The 15370-nt window shown below is 43.9% G+C and overlaps 1 protein-coding gene across 1 annotated transcript in view; it reads left to right on the top strand.

The window, feature by feature from the left end:
• The first annotated feature begins 3793 nt into the window (after window positions 1-3793).
• Window positions 3794-15370, top strand: part of LOC120052776 (leucine-rich repeat-containing protein 49-like) — a 51708-nt gene continuing 40131 nt past the window's right edge. Inside the window, exons 1-8 of the mRNA XM_038999889.1 lie at window positions 3794-4030; window positions 4363-4431; window positions 4601-4676; window positions 4766-4999; window positions 5170-5278; window positions 6491-6694; window positions 7905-7971; window positions 11390-11533. Coding sequence (XP_038855817.1) covers window positions 3965-4030; window positions 4363-4431; window positions 4601-4676; window positions 4766-4999; window positions 5170-5278; window positions 6491-6694; window positions 7905-7971; window positions 11390-11533 — 969 coding nt within the window. The 5' untranslated portion in view covers window positions 3794-3964. The remainder of the gene's footprint in view (window positions 4031-4362; window positions 4432-4600; window positions 4677-4765; window positions 5000-5169; window positions 5279-6490; window positions 6695-7904; window positions 7972-11389; window positions 11534-15370) is intronic.

Below are 15370 nucleotides of genomic sequence, written 5' to 3'. Positions count from 1 at the left end.
ACACCCATAGTTCCTATTGTGAAGAAAGACGGGTCTGTTAGAATGTGTGGGGACTTCAAGGTAATTGAATTCAATGTTGCATGTGGACCAATGCCACGTCTGGAGGACATCTTTGCTGCACTAGCTGGTGGGAAACACTTCAGTAAAATGGATCTGAAACAGGCTTACCTGCAGCTACCGGTTGAAGAGAGCTCCAAACAGTACCTGACAATAAACACACACAAAGGTCTATACAGGTATAACCACCTGGTTTTTGGCATTGCATCGGCCCCAGCCATTTGGCAACGAACTATTGACCAGATTTTGCAAGGGAACCCAGTGTATCCTGGATGACATGATCATAACAGGACGCACCGACTAAGAGCAACTGGCTAACCTGGAAGAGGTCCTGAAAAGACTGAAAGAGTATGGTCTACAGGCAAACTTACAGAAGTGTGAGTTCTTCAAAGACAAGATTGTCTTCTGTGGACATGAAATTGACCGCAATGGATTGCACAAAACACAGGACAAAATCGAGGCAGTGGTACAGGCACCACGACCACAAAATATCACAGAAGTGAGATCTTTTGCGGGACTGATCAATTACTACAGAAGATTCCTCCCAAACCTTTCAGCAGTACTCCAGCCTCTAAATCAGCTCCTGGAAAAGAATAGGACATGGCGGTGGACAGAACAGTGTGAAAATGCATTTCTTGAGGCAGAACGGCTCATCACATCTGAACAGGTCCTGATGCATTATGACCCTAAACTGCCAGTGAAGTTGGCTTGTGATGCGTCCCCTTATGGCTTAGGGGCCGTCCTTTCACACACACTGAAAGATGGGTCAGAGAGGCCAGTTGCATTTGCGTCACGAACGTTGAATCATGCAGAGAAAAACTACTCACAAATCGACAAAGAAGCACTGGCGCTAGTGTGGGGCGTCAAGAAATTCAACGCATACCTATATGGCAAGCGTTTCACGCTGGTTACGGATCACCAGCCGTTGCTTTCCATTTTCAGTCCAAAGAAAGGCATTCCGGCAATGACAGCAGCCAGGTTACAGCGATACGCCTTGTTCCTTGCCAGTCATATGTATGACATTGAGTTTAAGCCGTCGTCCCTCCACACAAATGCAGATGGATTATCCAGACTGCCCTGTACAAAAGAAAGACAAAGGAGTGTGGATGCAGTGGACATTTTCCATACAGCTCAGCTCGAGGCACTACCGGTCACAAGCACAGTTATCAAACAGGAGACAAGGAAAGATGTGACCTTGTCAAAAGTGTACACCTACACCATGTCAGGATGGCCAGCTACTGGCAGAAAGGAGCTGACTCCGTATTTCCAGCGGAGAAACGAAATTACAACGTACCAAAGATGTGACCTTGTCAAAAGTGTACACCTACTTACAACGTACCAAAGATGTGACCTTGTCAAAAGTGTACACCTACATGGTGTAGGTGTACACTTTTGACAAGGTCACATCTTTGGTACGTTGTAATTTCGTTTCTCCGCTGGAAATACGGAGTCAGCTCCTTTCTGCCAGTAGCTGGCTATCCTGACATGGTGTAGGTGTACACTTTTGTGGGGAATGAGAGTCATGATACCCCAGAAATGCCAACATCAGGTTTTGCAGCAACTACATGAAGGTCATGTTGGAATTGTCAAAATGAAGCTGCTCGCAAGGAGCCACTTCTGGTGGCCAGGTCTGGATCAACAGATAGAAAATATGGCAAAGAACTGTAGCGGATGTTTGGAAACCCTTCACATGCCTGCTCCTGTCCCAGTCCATCCATGGGAATGGCCCAAAGAGCCATGGCAGAGAATTCATGTGGACTACGCTGGTCCCTTTGAAAAGCACATGTTTCTGGTTATAGTTGATGCCCATTCCAAATGGCCAGAGGTGTTTTGCACTGACTCCTCCACCTCAGCTCAGACGATAGAGTGTCTCAGAACAACGTTTGCACGCTTCGGATTGCCGCTGCAGCTAGTAAGTGACAACGCGCAAGCTTCTGTAAGTGACGAGTTTACAAGATTCATGTCAGTAAATGGAATCAAACACTCAACCTCAGCTCCGTACCACCCTGCCGCCAATGGGCTGGCAGAACGCTTTGTGCAAACCCTAAAGCAAGGACTCCTTGCAGCAAAATGAGACGAAGGGACTTTGCAAACAAAACTGGCCAAGTTCCTGGCCTCCTACCGAAACACCCCACATGCCACGACAAATGAAAGCCCAGCCGCACTGATGTTCGGGAGGCCTCTCCGCACACAGTTGGACATCATGAAGCCAAACAGGTGTAATGAAGTGCTGAACAAACAAGCCAAGATGCTCTCCGGTGGTTGGGAGCGCCATCTCCAAACAGGACAGGAAATGATGGTGCGAGACTACAGAAGAGGGAAATGGACAAGAGGGACCGTACATACACAAACGGGACCCAGAACTTACCAGGTTCAAGTGAGCCCAGACATAATGTGGCGGCGTCACATTAACCAAATGCATTCCACGGAAAACAGCACAACAATCGAGAGAGAACAGGCACAGAGAGCTCCTGAGAGTGACACACAGGGAACTGTAGAGGACGGTGGGGCAGTAAAGAGACCCCAGGCTGAAAGAAGGGAACGTGTTGATGAAGGTGCTGCTATAGCAGAAGCTATAATGGAACAAGCACACACTGAGGATGTTCAGGAGCCTCCAGACAATCCTAGGCGCTACCCAGAACGAAGGCACCGTCCACCAGACAGACAGTTTTTGTTTGTAAATCCAAACTGTTCAAGTTCAAATTAAAAGATGCAAAATAACTACAACAAGTTCTGGGAAATGTTTCAGTTGTGGTTTGGTAAAAGTAACTCTGATTGTATAAGAGAAGGAATGTTATGTTCTGTTAATTACTGATGTCCCCTTTAAGAATGGAGCACCTTTGGTCATGCGCAGTGTTGTTCTATGTTATTCTAGTACTAACTCGTTTTAGTAAATGTGAAGCTCCAGTTCCATTTCTTGTATTCAGAGTCTTTCTTATTATATAAATAAGTAATAAGAGCTAAGACACTACAATCTGCTTGTCACATAAGATTACAACATCATCTCCCACAAATGTGTCAGTTATATGTATATATGAATATATCCTTGTGATAAGCGTATGTGTGGGATGTCGCTTTGATGAGTCTGAATGAGAGTCCATTCCTAGCTCTTATCCTTTCGAGTTGAGAGACAGTGTAGCCAATGCTTTATAACAATGAGAGGGTTACCGGTGGAGAGTTTTTTCTTTAAAAAAGTGTTTATGAATGCATCAATAATAGTGTAAGAGGACATGGCTCTGAAATCTGTTTTTGGATTACTTCCTTACTTGTATTGCTCATACAAATGAATAATGGAGGCGGTTAGGTGCGTGATAGCCTAACCTTGCCTGAAACCGGAGACCTAGGGTTTAGCTCAGCAGGCTAACACATTCTTGTCAAATTGGTGGCGTGACCCAAATTTAGTCAGTGATTCCTATAAACTGGGGTCATTGCGGAGAAGGTGACAACCTTGCCTGAGACTTGATAACAGGTAACCTAATACCTAGGCTTTAGCTCCGGGGATAACAGTATAGTGGAATGCAGAGTAGAATACATCTAAAAAGTCGATTAGGCAGAAGTTGGATTTTCAGTTCTAACCAAATTAACAATAATGATCTTTTCCATTCTATTCATATTCTACCGGTAATTCTACAAGCGGAACCTTTCATTTTTAGGATTGTTGGCGGGATTACTTATATTGAGACAGGATGTGGTGTAACCAAGGTAGAAGTGTTGTCGTTTCCATAGAAGAGAAGGGCGTTGCCAGGGAAGTTAGTGCTGTGTCAGTGACATGATGAGCCATTTTTACATTGTAGCATCAGTTCACAACAATACATTTTTAAATAATTAGCATTGACGTTAAACAACAAAACTGGTTAGTTAGCCACATTATAGCAAGCTGACTAGCAACGTTGTAACACTAGCAAAAATGCGGCCACAAAGACAACAGACCAACAACAATACAGCCATTACAGGAAGGTGTCTTTCTCCCACGGTAAGAATGATGTGTCCACAATAAATCATCTTTACTTCCTCTCTGTCTTTATTAGGAAAGAGTTAGCATGCTAGCTAGCTTATCCAGAAAGCTAATGCAACTCTAACAGTCATATAAATGAGCAAGATTGCTATCTATCTAGCTAACGTTACAGTGGCTGGGTTGCATATTGTTGCTCCACAAATGCATGAATATTATCAAGCCTGCTGCATTAAGCCTGCTGTCTGGAGAGAAAAGTAACCGTATAGTGGACTCTTGGCTTAGTTGTTGTTCGTCTATTGTTACAATTGCTAGTCTTAAGTTGCCTCATCCTTTTCTGTCATTCCCCACAGGTCAACAGCTATAAACTGCACTTTACAGCAGTGAACTCTCAAATACCAGAGAGAAATGTTCAGAGACCAGTGAGTTTGCCATCGTAGATAGATCCACAGTGAGGAGTGTCCCCATTCCCCAAATTATACTATTTTAATGAGACAATGCATTAACATGGAAAGCATGACATTATGTATTGAGTACCCTTTAATTATCATAATTATATATTTCTAATTCATTAAATGTTTTATTTGACAGCTGGACGTCCGATGGTCTAAAGACTTTACAAACAGGATAAACATGGACACCATGAAAATTAATCCACCAAGACAAGGTACTACTACCTGACTAAATTACAAGACACCATGACAGTCTCTTACCTGTCCCCGTCTTCTCTGTCTCACCATTTACTTTTCTCTCCAGACAGCAAGCTTAATGCAGACCGTGGCGGCGGCAGGCCTCTCCACACCCCTGTGCTGGCGTTTGTCAGTGAGTTTATGGGCCCTGAGCGTCCCCTCCTACCCCCTGCTGCTGCTCTACCCAGTGGGCAGACTGGTGACCTGGGGCCACAGCCACACAGAGTGAAGCCTAGGAGAGCAACCCACAGTGCAGGGGCCATCAACTCCCACAGTACCTCACCCCTCACCCTGACAACTGGTGAGTGGCTGCACTCAGGATCCTCCCCCTCTCTTCAGCAATGCCAGCCCCCCTGCTTTTTTTCATGGATCAAAGTCAGTTTAATGGAACATTCTGCTCTGTGCTCAAGTTAAACACTTCTGGACATGTAAAACCTGATGCTTTTCTGAACACATGTGTCTTTGTAACAGGACCAGGTGATGCCATATCATTGAGTGAGAATTCTCCCTCTAGTTTTCCAATTGCCTTTCGTTCCTGTGATGATTGTGCTTTGAGTCCTGAGCGACTAGATTTGGACAGGTAGGCTAAAACACTCATGGCTTTGTTTGTTCAGTGGTCTATGTTGAGCTTCTCAGTACACTGTCATGCAATGGAATGCCAAGTTTGTTATTGCTTGGACTCACCAGTAGAGTGTATCAAAGTCCCTCATAAAGATTATCCTGCCCTCTGACAGTGCATGTCAACTTTGCAGGCGTAAAAGAAATGCCTGAAACTAGATCCTCTACATACTGGTCTTGATGAGAAGAAGAAAAAAAGTGTCGGGGGAAGTTCTCTTCTGCACTGTTCAACCAATCCAGTAAATTTGGAGGAGGAGTTAAGATGGAGTGTCGCCGGGCACGTTCAGCAGGATTGAACGTTTTGGAATATTCTGGAATATTCAGATAGAAATAGGCTATGTAGATCAAACTTGCATCTCTGATATGTAGAATAAGGAATCACATCGGCTCTATTCATGGCATTTCTATCTGCAACGTTCGAGAACGTTTGGCAACTGAACATGGCCTTGTTAACGTCCAAAAGAGGAAGTCCTGTCACAGGCTCTCTTTCCATTTCCCCTGAAAACCGGATCATTCGTTCGTTGGGGACTCAGCAGAGACTAGTCAACAATAAACCATATCCATAGCCTCATCCACTTAGAATAATGAGATCTCCTGAACCCTGCCTGCCAGTGTGGTATCAAATCAAATCAAATGCATTTCTATAGCCCTTCTTACATCAGCTGATATCTCAAAGTGCTGTACAGAAACCCAGCCTAAAACCCCAAACAGCAAGCAATGCAGGTGTAGAAGCACGGTGGCTAGGAAAAACTCCCTAGAAAGGCCAAAACCTAGGAAGAAACCTAGAGAGGAACCAGGCTATGAGGGGTGGCCAGTCCTCTTCTGGCTGTGCCGGGCGGAGATTATAACAGAACATGGCCAAGATGTTCAAATGTTCATAAATGACCAGCATGGTCAAATAATAGTAATCACAGTAGTTGTCGAGGGTGCAGCAAGTCAGCACCTCCAGGAGTAAATGTCAGTTGGCTTTTCATAGCCGATCATTTAGAATATCTCTACCGCTCCTGCTCTCTAGAGAGTTGAAAACAGCAGGTCTGGGACAGGTAGCACGTATCAGGTGGCTTGTACCTTTTTTACTGTGAGCCCCCTCTCCTCTGCATCATAACAAGATAATACAGGGTCATCCTCTCACAGAGTGGTGTTGTTGACAATGCCTTTGTGTTTTGTGTGTCAGGCGTGGTCTGGAGGAGTGTCCCCTGCTGGAGGGCATGGGTAGGCTGCGGCTGCTTAACTTTCAGCACAACCTCATCACGCACATCCACAATCTGTCTCATCTGCGGCACCTGGCTTTCCTAGACCTGTATGACAACCACATCTCCCAGATGTCTGGCATCTCAGCCCTGGCCTCTCTCAGAGTGCTTATGCTGGGCAAGAACAGGTTTGTGTTACGTTTCTCAAGCATACAAACAGAACAATAGGATAGGAGCTCCCACTCATTTTGGTGCTTTTACAGTGCATGGTTTCAAGGTTTTTTGCATGGTGCATGGTTTAAAAAAAAATTACTTTTACCCCTTTTTCTCCCCAATTTCGTGGTGTCCAATTGGTAGTTACAGTCTTGTCTCATCGCTGCAACTCCCATACAGACTCGGGAGAGGCGAAGGCTGAGAGCCGTGTGTCCTCCGAAACACAACCCAACCAAGCCGCGCTGCTTCTTGACACAATGCCTTCTTAACCCGGAAGCCAGCCACACCAATGTTTCAGAGGAAACACCGTACACCTGGCTACCGTGTCAGCGTGCATGCGCACGGTCACGCCACAGGAGTTGCTAGAGCGCGATGGGACAAGGACATCCCTGCCGGCCAAACCCTTCCCCTAACCCGGACGATGCTGGGCCAATTGTGCGCCGCCCCATGGGTCTCCCTGTGTCGGCCGGCTCAGATGAAAAACTTTTTATGCTGTCTTTTTTTGGTGGGATTTTTCTTTACATTTATAAAGATGTTACCGTAGGGATATGCACATCCTGCTTTTTGGATTAAGTGATACTGTATGACCGCCACAGCACAGCTAGCCTATATATCAACCTCCATTGAAAAGTACTTTCCTGCAGGTGCCCAATTTCTGTACAAAACCATACCACTGCTCTCTTTGTGAATCTTACATCTAACATCACTTTACTTTAAAACTAAAGGTCAGGAGGGAGGAAGATTAAAGTCACAAATCATGGCAAATGCCACCGGGATCCCATTGCTGAGGTCTGGTTTTGTTCCAGAGTCTGTAAAACCTGACATTTGGCTTTTTAGAACCCACTTTCAGAACAGTCTGCGGTACCTTTCAAGCAAAGCATACCACAAATTTAGGTTTCTGATAGAATTTCCAAGGGACTGTAACCTAACTTCCCTAAGTTACAGTTTGGTCTGTATAGACAATCCTGGGTGACAGGACAGCGGAAAACAGTCAACTTAACCATCAGTAGAAAATAAATTCCTACCGATCTTTGACAATCCCATTTCCTTGTGCCTGGTAACCATTCAGTTAGCAGATGGCATACCAGCTCTTTGTCATAGTAACATTGTGTTATAGGAGAGATATCTTGTATAGAATACCAGAGAGGATGATGTTAATATTATTGTCTGTTTAATGTTTTGCAGAATCCAGAGGATATGCAGTCTGGATAACCTGACTAAACTAGATGTTCTGGACTTGCATGGCAATCAGGTACCATGTTTCAAACCTTAGAAAATGATTACTTCACTTACATTCCTTTTTGTTCTCCAAATATACACCCACATGCATTTATTGTCTGTAATGTTGTTTGCAATACTGTGACCAGTGGGGGACTGTGATATCTAACTGTGAGGTTCAGCAAGAGCAGAGAGGCACTACCACCTCCCCCATACTGCCGGTTGGTTACTACATCACTGACTCTGGGCCCCTACAGTTAAGCTCATGCAGGCTTGACTGCAGGAAAGCACACGCATTGGTTCCTGTTGTGAGGCTTTTGAGTACATTCTATATTCAGTCGTGTGAAGGCAGTGAGTTATATTTGTACTTTTAGTTGAAACTCAGTGCTCTCTCAGCCATTGTTACTAGAGTACTTTACCTTTCTTTTGTTTTCCCACCAAATTAAAACATATTTAGGAGCTTACTCCCACACATCCCAGTCTTGCTCTGGGTTACCTTATAGTTCTTCTTCAATTACTATAATTTCTCTTACAGGCAAGGCTATTTCTGTTCCTTTTACAATGAAGGAAAACCTGATAAAACTGTTCTACAACTCATTTTAGTGTGAATGGTAAGTTGAGCGAAGGCCGATTTGATGAGCTTTTCTCCTTAGATAGGCCTACAGTATGATCTGGCTGCTGTCACAACGTATTAAAAGCCTGTGAAGAGAGGGAATCACAGTAATACTGGTGTCAAATCAGGATTTTGCCAGCACCTGTAAAAAGAGGATAGGATTGAAAAGTCATCTGTCCGCAGTGCTGGTTGTTTGAAATGTGCTGCCAGTATATCGCCCACATTGCTCCAGTGAAAGTCAACCCAGAGTCCCTGTGAGACTCCTCTCTCTGGCTCCGGCTGCTCTTTTTCATGTGTCTCATACTCTCATTCCCAATTAAACATTGGTTTCTGTTAATCTACCCAGCAGCCGCTGTTTTCCACAGTGACTTCTGACCACGAACATACTGTGTCTTCTTCTTACCACATTTGTACTTCCCAAAGCACAGCAGTGTTTAAGTCACCTATGTATGACCACAAACAAGGGATAATTTCTGCCCTAATTTCAAATCACCCCTGCCTGGCCTCTTATTTTACTCAGAAGGGAGATGTGCTCTGGGGATAGGAAGTTGTCGTATTTCCAGTTTGTTGGAAATGTTCAAGAGGAATATCCTCTTTGGGAAGGAAGGACATTCAACTCCATTGACCAGGTCTTGGAGTTAGAGAATGACATCATATTGTTAAATAACCTTTCCTTCCATTGGTTGAGTGATTGATTGTGCTCACAATAGGATCCTCTGTATCTAGTTGACACTAGTGATAATGGCTGATATTCATTGAGGACAAGGCTACATTTTTTATCCCTTGAGAGTTTTTGAATGGCACTACATTTATTGTATCAGGAATGCAAGGAGTACCGGTATATGATGTCTACAATGAAATACATTAGAAATTCAAAATCATTCATCAAACAGACAATATTTAACTTAATTATGAAATTATTTGAAACTTACAATGCACTTTGCCTTTTTTATTTTTAGACATATAAAGGACAGATGTGACCCTGCCTGCAGAGCAAATATCCCTATAGGACATTAAGACTTCAACAGTGCCCTGACCTCTCATGTTCCGCCTCTGTAAAATGAGCGGGGAACCACTGTAACATATTTTGGATGCGTGATCCACCCCAACAGAAAGCAGTTCTACAGTTATCTGTAACACAACCCAGTTAAATATTTTCAGATGAGATGATCTAATCTGCCCTGACGAGAGCTGTAAAATTTCTGTTCAGTGAAAGATAGACAGTGTGGAGTGGACCCTCTGGCTTTCTTAGCTTTGCAGAGGATGATGTCCCAGTCCCAGCCAGGGCTGAGATTATTTTAGCCATTTGCTGACTTGTGTTAAAGTGGACTTGAGACAGAGAGAATGCTTTTCATTGGAGCCATGGTGGAACTGTGAATCAAAGAGAACACCACTGGGAAGCCTCAGTTGGAGTGGAACATTACCTCACTCTGTTGTATTTGTCAGCAGTCATAACAAAAGTTGTTTCAATCTCAACGTCTCTTGCCTGTCTCTCTTGTCTCTGTCCAACAACAACAGTATTTTGAGAGGCATTTGGGGGACTTAATACACCTGGGCCTATTGTCAGAACTCCATAACTGAGATACCACTTCTACTACTCACTACTGGCAGCTAGACAACTTACTGTACAAATAGATAGCTATGACATAGCACTGTCTGGTCAAGCTATGAAAGAGGAGAGTCAGAGAGAAGAGTGTGCCTCAGTATCACTCATGGAAGGGCTTTAGATGTGGAGAGCAGGCTGTCACCCCCCTCCCTCCCCTAAATGGAAGGGAAAAGCAGAGGCTCTTTTAGCCAGAGCTCCAGAGCTCTATGCAGCTTTTGTCCTTTAAATTATGTTCACTGTTCATTTAGATTCTGCCCTAAGCTAACAACCATACTCAGTCTGTCTTGATTCATGTCTACTTGCATCAAGCTCACTGCAGGAGCCTTTCAACCTTTGACCCCTGGAGTAACATGCAGTGTATCATCATCAAGGAAAAGGGAACCCCAAAAGCCGGGCCCTCAGTGGTAGTTACTGTAGTTCTGGGCCGTGTCGCAAATGGCATCCTATTCCCTATATAGTGCACTACTTTTGACCAGAGCCCGTACATAGGGAATAGGGTGCCATTTGGGACGCAAACATGACCTCTTCCTGAAATGGAGAGGACACAGGACTGAGTGGCACACACCTCACAGCCTCACACTCAGACTGACAGACAGACAGCAACCGGGGAATCCCCTGGGTCCTGAAGTAGTTAGTTTCATTTTGACAAGAGGCCCTACAGTTCCCCCTCAACCAGAATGAGGCCAGGGCCACATTTCACTACTACTGACCCTTTTGGATTCTGGATGCCTTTTGGACTCATGGTTCAAAGAGAATACTGACTTTGTTTTGACATCGAAATTATGATAATGTGGGTCAGAAACGAAAGGAGTGATTGTAAGGGTTGAATTGGATGGTAACATTGTATGTTAAAAATTCAAATAAGTTATCTCCCACCCTTTAGAAGGTTTAATTTATTTTGGGCTGTTTTTAGCAGAGAAAATGGAATGGCCTTAGGCTAGTAAATCAGGGTACACCGGTGTCTGCTCTACTCCGCTGTACTCAAAGAGTTTTATTTAGCACAACAAACAGAACTGGCATGTCTCATCATTTGATTTAGACAATACAGAGCATATTCTCAACACTGAAAATCACCCTTATGGCCCCTATCACCTCCCCAATATATTTACAACAGCACAGCCTCAAGACAAGCCCCTTAGGTGTGAGCCTAGTCTTTCATTCATCATGACTTAAGAGAACATTTCACCAGTTTATCACAGTGATGTTTCTGTCTGTGTTTCCCTGTGCCTTCAGATCTCCCAGATAGGGAACCTCTCCCACCTGTCTGAGCTGCGCGTGTTGAACCTGGCAGGGAACTGCATCTCCAGGGTGGACAACCTGCAGGGCCTGGACTCACTGACCGAGATCAACCTGAGACGCAACTGCATCTCCACTGTGGTGAGGGAGAGGAGAGGAGGGGATTTTATTTCATAAGGATCCCCATTAGTCGACGCCAATGGCGACAACTAGTCTTACTTGGAAAAAGACATTACAGACAAAATACTTTACTATTGACATATATTTAAAAACATTGTGTGTGTGTGCGCGCACATCTATCAGTTACACATACATGTCAGTACATACACACAAAAGAGCATACATACTGAGAGCTGCTGGGTTTTGGGATCTGAGAGGCCACAGGCTGGGGTTGGTGGAGGGACTGCAGGCATGACATACTGAGGGGGCTACTGACTGACTGATGGTAGAGCAGAGCCCTACCAGCAGCCCTGGCTGTTCTGAACTGAAGCAGCTGGATCGTGTCTAATCCTTTGGGCTCACACTAATGCACTGTGCAGATGTAATGGCTCAGGCCTGTAGTGATTCAGATCTGTGCTAAGATCGCAAACAGCTTGGCCCTTCTATCATCACAGTAATGGTTGAGGATGGTTCCCCCCACTCTGCAATATACTGTGCAAGAACAGTATGCTGCTGTGTTGCTAATGCTGCCAATTTTAACAGATGCACACATCCAACTGTCGTGGTTTGATATATACACACTCATTGGCATACAGCTGATGGCTTAAGCTAGCTTCTTGCTGTGTATCAAACCTCTGACCGTCCCCAAGGTGTTGCCAGTGTCTGTCCCCCTACCTACTCATGCATTGACATGTGTAGATTAGATTATCATTTTCTTCTTAGATGATGATGTTAGCTGCAGATTCTTCTTTCATCTTGTTATCATCCCCCGCTGCTGGCACAAGCCTTTGCATGTTTTCCTTATTTTGATGTTTGTCTTGGTATCACATTTAGACGTTTTTCTGTTTCATGTCTCACCAAGAAAAAACATAAAGTGAAGTAGCACACTTATTCTCCTGTCATCTACGGTGGTTACCAAGGGGGAAATAGCTAGCTCATTAACCCCTCCTCATGCTGACTCCAGTGGAAGTGAAATAGGATATTTTTGAAACAGAAATTCCCTCCCCCTATGTTTCTATAGTATAGTATTTCTGATCAACAGAGGAGCACAAACAGGCCTAAACAGGTCGTTCATTTGTATGCAAATCTGACATTTCCAAACCCTTCCCTCACTTGGTATGCTGGAAAATTCAACATGCTCTCACGTCAGAATTAGACGTTCATGCATGTTTCTCAAACGTCAAATTTAGAAGTTGTTCCAAATGTCAAATTTCAAAGTGTTTAAGGTTAAGTTTAGGCATTAACTCCGAAATCTTAAGGTTAGGCATTAACTCCAAACTGTGGGGCGCGTCCCCCCGGGGATCAAGAATATATATACTTTTTTTTTTAAGGAACTCAGTCCGGCTTTAAACTTACTCTTGAAAGTTGTAATAGTAGAATGCACAAGGTGCCATTTCGAAATTGTGTAGTGCATCATCAGTTCCTCTTGTCATGTTAGTCATTGCATACCATAGAGAGCTATTTATGACTTGTCAGAAATGTCCAGATCAACTAACCCATGTCAGCTAACATTTTTTTATTTAGGTTTTTTAGCCCATGGATATTGTTGTAATTTTTTTGTCACTTAAATATCACGAATACACATTAGACATGGAAAAAATGTATAGAATTGCATGTATAGAATTGGGGATGTTCCCCAATGCTGGAGGGGGGGGGGGGGCCCGAGTTAAAAAGTTTGGGATTGAGGTTTCTATCACTGGATTCGAACATGCAACCTCCTTTTGTACTCCCGTCTGCCATCTCTGTCCACAACGCCCTAGAAAAACCAAAACCTTCTTGAAGGTGACAGCGCTCACGGTTGCCTCTAGTGGCCTGTTTCTATGTCAACTCCCGACATCCTCAGACATGGATGGACGTCTAATCCTGACTTGTATCACGTGACCAGGCTGGAAAAATTGTAGAAAAAACAGAAATGTCGCATCTTATCAACTACAGCTCCTGTTTACCCACTTAGAAGTTTTGATGAAATTACTTCCACTTTTAATAATCGGATATAATGTTTTATTGGGTGGAGAAAAAATTCTACCCTTCAGCATTTTTCTCAAGGCTCTTTCATTATTCGGATTGCAGGCACAAACTAAACACAGATACTTTCAGGTGTCTTAAAAGGTTTTCCTTTTCATTCCAGAGAGGAATATAGTGGATTTTTGGAAAGGACTTGGAGGGAAAGACAAATACATTGAAGTGCACTTTTCCAAACAAGTTTAAACCTACACTTAAACATTGGGCTCAGTTACATGGAAGGCCAGTATTTTAGACATTCTGTATGTATAACCCTTTGGGTACTGTGCTACATATGGTACATGTCTGAAAGGTTTGTTTACCCTAGAAAAGCATCGTAAATGACACCTAAAATGGAACAGTTTGGAGATGATGGTAACAGAGTATCACTCTGTTTGTGATGAATGGGTGAGATACTGTTCTGTATGGTTTTAGTCTGTATATTGTATGCACTCTCTAAAAGACAAGTAACTTAAACAACCTCAGCCATTGAATGACCAGGTCACCAGTAGCACTTACTAAGGATCACACACACACGCACACACACAGACACACACACACGTGTCTGTTGGCGCTTCTCTTTGTAGAGTGTTGTTGCGTGCAGCAGAGACAGCGGTTATGAGAGGTTGTGTTGGCACAGTAATGGTTGTAGGGGAGCTCCTCAGTGTGTGAGAAAATCAAACACACGCAAGCTGTCAGCATAGCTGGGGTGGAGCTGAGCTGTAGAGGTGAAGCCCAGGACATGCAGGAGAGAGACTGACACCAGGTTCAGACACACCTCCTAGTCTCTGGGCCGCTGCTGTTAGCAGATGAGATAGACAGTGGTGGACAGACAGTGGGCTCAGACATCACTCTGTCTGAGACTCTGTGTCTAAATTTAGACTCAGCCACAGTCAGAGCTGGAAGTGCTGTTGCACTGACGGAGAATACAGGGGTGAATATTCAGTCTGGGAAGCAGGTGTATGTGTGGTAGACTATGTGCTCATATTGTGGTATGAATTGCATTTTTTCAGCATGCAGAAATGGATGTTATAAGGATTCATTGCAGCGTTCTCCTCAAAACCTACTATGTGACACTGAGTGTGTAACGATGTTCGTCTGAGGAAGAACAAGAGGACCAAGGTGCAGCGTGGTACGTGTTCATGATTTTTAATAACACTGAACACTAGAACAAAAAATAACAATGCGGAACAAACTGAAAAGTTCTGTCTGGTGCAGACACAAAACAGAAAACAACTACCCACAAAACACAGGTGGGAAAAGGCTACCTAAGTATGGTTCTCAATCAGAGACAACGATAGACAGCTGCCTCTGATTGAGAACCACACCCGGCCAAACACATAGAAATAGAAAACATAGAACAAAAACATAGAATGCCCACCCCAACTCACACCCTGACCAACCAAAATAGAGACATAAAAAGGATCTCTAAGGTCAGGGCGTGACAGAGTGGGAGTGCACAGTCATCTAATGTCTTTATTTCAGGAGCAGAGCGTTCCTGTCACTATGGGGATGCAGCAGCAGACAGTACTGTTAATGTGTAGCAGTAGAGAAATGTTCCTATAAAAGCAGTGTTGCAAATGGCAGAGATTACAGCCTTCCTCGCACCTGTCTCTCTCATTATAATTTATGCAGTGATTGATTTAATTATTTCACGACTTCTCCAATCAGACATAGCCATAATCCTAATTATGGCAACAGCACCCCTGCGGAGGCAGCATCCCTGTAATACTGTTAGTGTTAGAGACAGTAAGCTATAAAACCAAAGAGAGTCACACACACCATATGTATAAACTCCTAGTCATTTATTGGGTAAAA

The sequence above is a fragment of the Salvelinus namaycush genome, chromosome 1, assembly GCF_016432855.1.
Source record: "Salvelinus namaycush isolate Seneca chromosome 1, SaNama_1.0, whole genome shotgun sequence".
NCBI classification, from domain to species: Eukaryota; Metazoa; Chordata; class Actinopteri; order Salmoniformes; family Salmonidae; genus Salvelinus; species Salvelinus namaycush.
The sequence above is the reverse complement of the archived record's forward strand: the minus strand, read 5'-3'. Positions and strand labels throughout refer to the sequence as shown.